Here is a 3,930-nt window from a genome sequence, read left to right as displayed (position 1 = left end):
AATATGACATCCGTCTTGTATTTACCTTTCCGCCCAAAGACAGTACACTGCAGTACAAAAAATGAGTACACCTCTGAAAAAACTTTTCTTGCATTAGTACCTTGATCTATCCTACCTGTTCAGAGCCCATTCTCTCCATAGAAAGTGGTCGTGTATTTCACGTACTTTGGGGGACGATATGTTGGCCGCTAGATGTCTCATGCTGAATCCTTAACTGATAGTTAGATATTTCTCCGTACATTTCACGACCAATATAGTACACGTCAAGTTGTCGACCAGTGTAGTTTATGGAAGGAACGGCCTCTGTGCATGGCTCTTATCTTGATTTGTAAACAATAGCGTGTATATATTATATTCTTCGTCTATTCTGTTAAAATTTCTATAAAGTACTGCCATAGATAAAGTATTGAAAATATAGAAAATTTCAAATTCCATCAAATTCAGGATAAAAGTTTTAAACGCTGAATCAATTGAGCCATACTGTGTGTCTGTGATTTAAACTAATTGTTAAACTGTGAACAAGACGAAAATATCAATAGGTCTTTTACTGAATAAATATTTCTACATGGAAAATAACAATAAGTTAATATTAAAGTATTTATTCTAATAAGTTTTTACATGACGAAACTAAAAAATAAAAACTAATTACAAATTTTTAAATTTTGAAACCCTCAGAGTTTTGATTCTGTGTGCTTTTCCGCTATTTTACGTTGAAGGGATGCAACTTTGTATGCAAGAGGCCCATTAGAGTATATTTCATGATGGTCCACATCAGCATAGGTCAGGCTATCATCTAAATCGCTCAACACCTAAATTTGAAATCGTTCATGAGTAATTTATTTAGATTGATTGCAATGTGTAATGTAATTGATTATTATGAAAACTTGATTTCACACCCAGGTAGCTGCACAAAACCCGCGGAATCATTTTCAAGTCCAGCAAATGACTGTTCTAGCACTGCCAAAGACTGCTCAAAAAAACTTTTATTGATATTTAAGCTTAAAAGAAAAAAAATTCAAAAATTTAAACGGGGGATAGGTTAAATACTCCTCTTAGCTTTCAGATACAAATCAAAGCTTTAAAATGATTCTTCGTTGTAAAAAGTTATTTTCCTAGATTTACCAAATACTTTAGATGGAATGTTCGCATGATGAATAGATAATATGTAAAATCTTGCATATAGGTGTTTATTACAACTTATTATTTATCATTTAAACTGTACACCATTCATCAAAAATGTGAAGAAAGTATAGAACTATGATATACATGAATTATAGATATCAAATAAATGTTAAAAGAGTACCGTTTTGAATCGAGCATGTCTCTCTTTACTTTCAAGGTCTCTTAAAATTACTTTTACAACGTTCCTTTAATTTAGTTTTTTATCTAAACAATTTTTGAGTCACTGTAGAGTTTCTTTCAGATCAAATGTCATGTACAGTTTGATTCGTTTGCCAGACAATTTATTACAGCTGGCTAGTATACTTTAAACAACATATTGAACATCTCTAACATAGGAAAAGGATGCAGAAAAATTAGAGCTTCACTTCATCCTCTCAGATGTACATAGCCACGGACTAGACATAGGTCAAACACTGGATTTGTTGCTGCTACTGTATTCCCTGGGTTCCTAGCTTTCGTTTGATATGCATAAAGACATAGTTATATATATTCTATTTGTGGAGGTCATTAGAGGTCATTAGAGGTTATTAGAAATCATTAGAAGGTCAAACGCTGGATTCGTTGCTGCTACTGTATTCCTGGGGTTCCTAGATTTTAATAGATATGCATAAAGTCATAGTTAAAACATTTTCATTTTTGGAGGTCATTTAGGTCATTCGAGGTCATTAGAAGGTCAAACACTGTATTTGTTGCTACTACTGTATTCCCTGGGTTCCTAGCTTTCGTTTAATATGCATAAAGCCATAGTTAAAGCATTTTCATTTTTGGAGGTCATTTAGGTCATTAGAGGTCGTTAGGGGTCAGTAGAACGTCAAACACTGGATTCGTTGCTGCAACTGTATTCCTGGGGTTCCTAGCTTCCGTTTGATATGCATAAAGCCATAGTTAAAACATTTTCATTTTTGGAGGTCATTAGAGATCATTAGAGGTCATTAAAATTCAATTTGATTTTATTTTAGGAATTTCGAACACTAATTAGGCGTGCAGCCAAAAAATTGGAATAAATCCGAGGAAAAGAAAAACCTAGAATTGTGAATCATGCATTTTCACTTGTTAGAGGACTTTTTTTTCGAGGACTTTTTTGTATAAAATCATACATGGATCCAGAAAAAAGTCCTAGAAAATAAAGTCTCGAATTGGTAGGACTTTATTTCCAGAGACTTTTTAATAAAAGGATTTTTTTCAGGAAACTTTTTTTCCAAGGACTTTTTTGCGGTTACCAACTCCACCATCCCCTTTTGATAATTTTGATAATTCACATAATAGTTTCCTTTGACAAGAATATTTCATTGATTATTTATGTGAAAGATGGATCCCATGTCAGGCTTCGACATCCGTCTTTTGTTTACATTAACGCTCAGTGAAAGTACACTGCAGTACAAAAGATGCGTGCACCTCTGAAATAACTTTCCTTGCATTAAATCCTCGAGTTCTATTGTGTAAAATGTCTGTACTCTCTTATCTCTGACACAGCATACCAAACCTCACGAATCACGATACGCGTACACTTGTATATACAGTTATTGTATTTATACGGGGATGTTTTTTTTATCTTGTATCAACCAAAGATAATATATATATAGATATGCAGGCAGGTATAAATTTTGAGGTCTTGAGAAAAGGTGCAAACAGCACCATCTCTGTCGTACGCATGGCATTTTATCCTCTGGATTGTTGCTAATTTATCACTTTGTTTATGCGTGATAACACCAAATGCGTACTATAGTATCAACAATGTATACTGCATATTGTACTTAATGAAACAAATTAATCAATGCAAATAAAACTGAGGTAGGAATTTGACTAGACAAAGTTTAAATGTGCAAGTTGTACTGAATGGCATACGTAAATTAACGCAATTTAAATAAAAATTATGACTAAAAAGTACATCGAATCTAGAACAAAGTCCTAATAGCGGACAGGATCCGGTCGAACAATACATCCCATTCAACACTACTATGATCGGTTGCTCCTGGCTCTTCATGGCTCACAACTTACCCCAAAAACTCAAAAAAACTCCATTACTTTCCTAAAATGATCATCCTAGCTGTTTGGTGCGCTCAAAACTTCAATTTGATTGGTATATAAAAAAGAAATGAGCCAGCCCCAGTCCATTATCCCTTTGATAGCCTTAGTTTAATTTTTTTAAATAATTCAAATTTGCCATGAAATTACCCAAATAAGTATGCAATTTAGGAAGGAGGTTTCTACCTGCCTGCATATCTATATATATATTACTTTTGGTATCAACACATTTTATTTTAGTAACTATTTATTCGTGTATTAATTTTGTAAATATCTATTTGGGCCATATGTAGATTCACTAACCTGTTTTGGAGGATTTTTAAGACCATGAAATGGAAGATTGTCGTAAAATAAATTTTTACTTTGCGATTCAACTCCGTTCTCTGGATGTTTCCCCCCTAAAAATGATATAAAGCTTTCTAAATTAAGTATCTACCAAAGCTGTTTTTAATATGATCAATTTACCATGATAAAAAATAAAAATTAATTAAAAATATTTAGCATACAATGACCCGCTTTCAATTTGATGGGATATTGAAAATAATTGACCTTTTCCTTTAATAAGTGTTATAATATTATATTGAGTTTATGAATTATTGGATATTAATAATATTATACAACATTTTTTGAAACTCGGAACTAATATTTGCTTTCTTTCATCAGATATGCAAAGTCTTCGGGTCTGTCCTAGTGAACGATTTTTGGACCCCCCCAGTCCTATCC

The 3,930-nt window shown here is 32.8% G+C and overlaps 1 protein-coding gene across 2 annotated transcripts in view; it reads right to left on the bottom strand.

Moving 5' to 3' along the window:
- Positions 1 to 583: 583 nt before the first annotated feature.
- LOC111694724 (hemicentin-1) overlaps positions 584 to 3,930 on the bottom strand; it is a 39,968-nt gene continuing 36,621 nt past the window's right edge. The window contains exons 31-32 of one of the 2 annotated variants that reach the window (XM_023463715.1): positions 3,511 to 3,605; positions 584 to 809 (exon numbers count right to left, since the gene is read on the bottom strand). In XM_023463715.1, coding sequence (XP_023319483.1) covers positions 672 to 809; positions 3,511 to 3,605 — 233 coding nt within the window. In that variant the 3' untranslated portion in view covers positions 584 to 671. The remainder of the gene's footprint in view (positions 810 to 3,510; positions 3,606 to 3,930) is intronic. The other variant, XM_023463716.1, reaches the window with a different exon arrangement.

The sequence above is a fragment of the Eurytemora carolleeae genome, unplaced genomic scaffold, assembly GCF_000591075.1.
Source record: "Eurytemora carolleeae unplaced genomic scaffold, Eaff_2.0 scaffold195, whole genome shotgun sequence".
Lineage (NCBI taxonomy): Eukaryota > Metazoa > Arthropoda > Copepoda > Calanoida > Temoridae > Eurytemora > Eurytemora carolleeae.
This window is presented reverse-complemented; position numbering and strand designations above follow the sequence as displayed.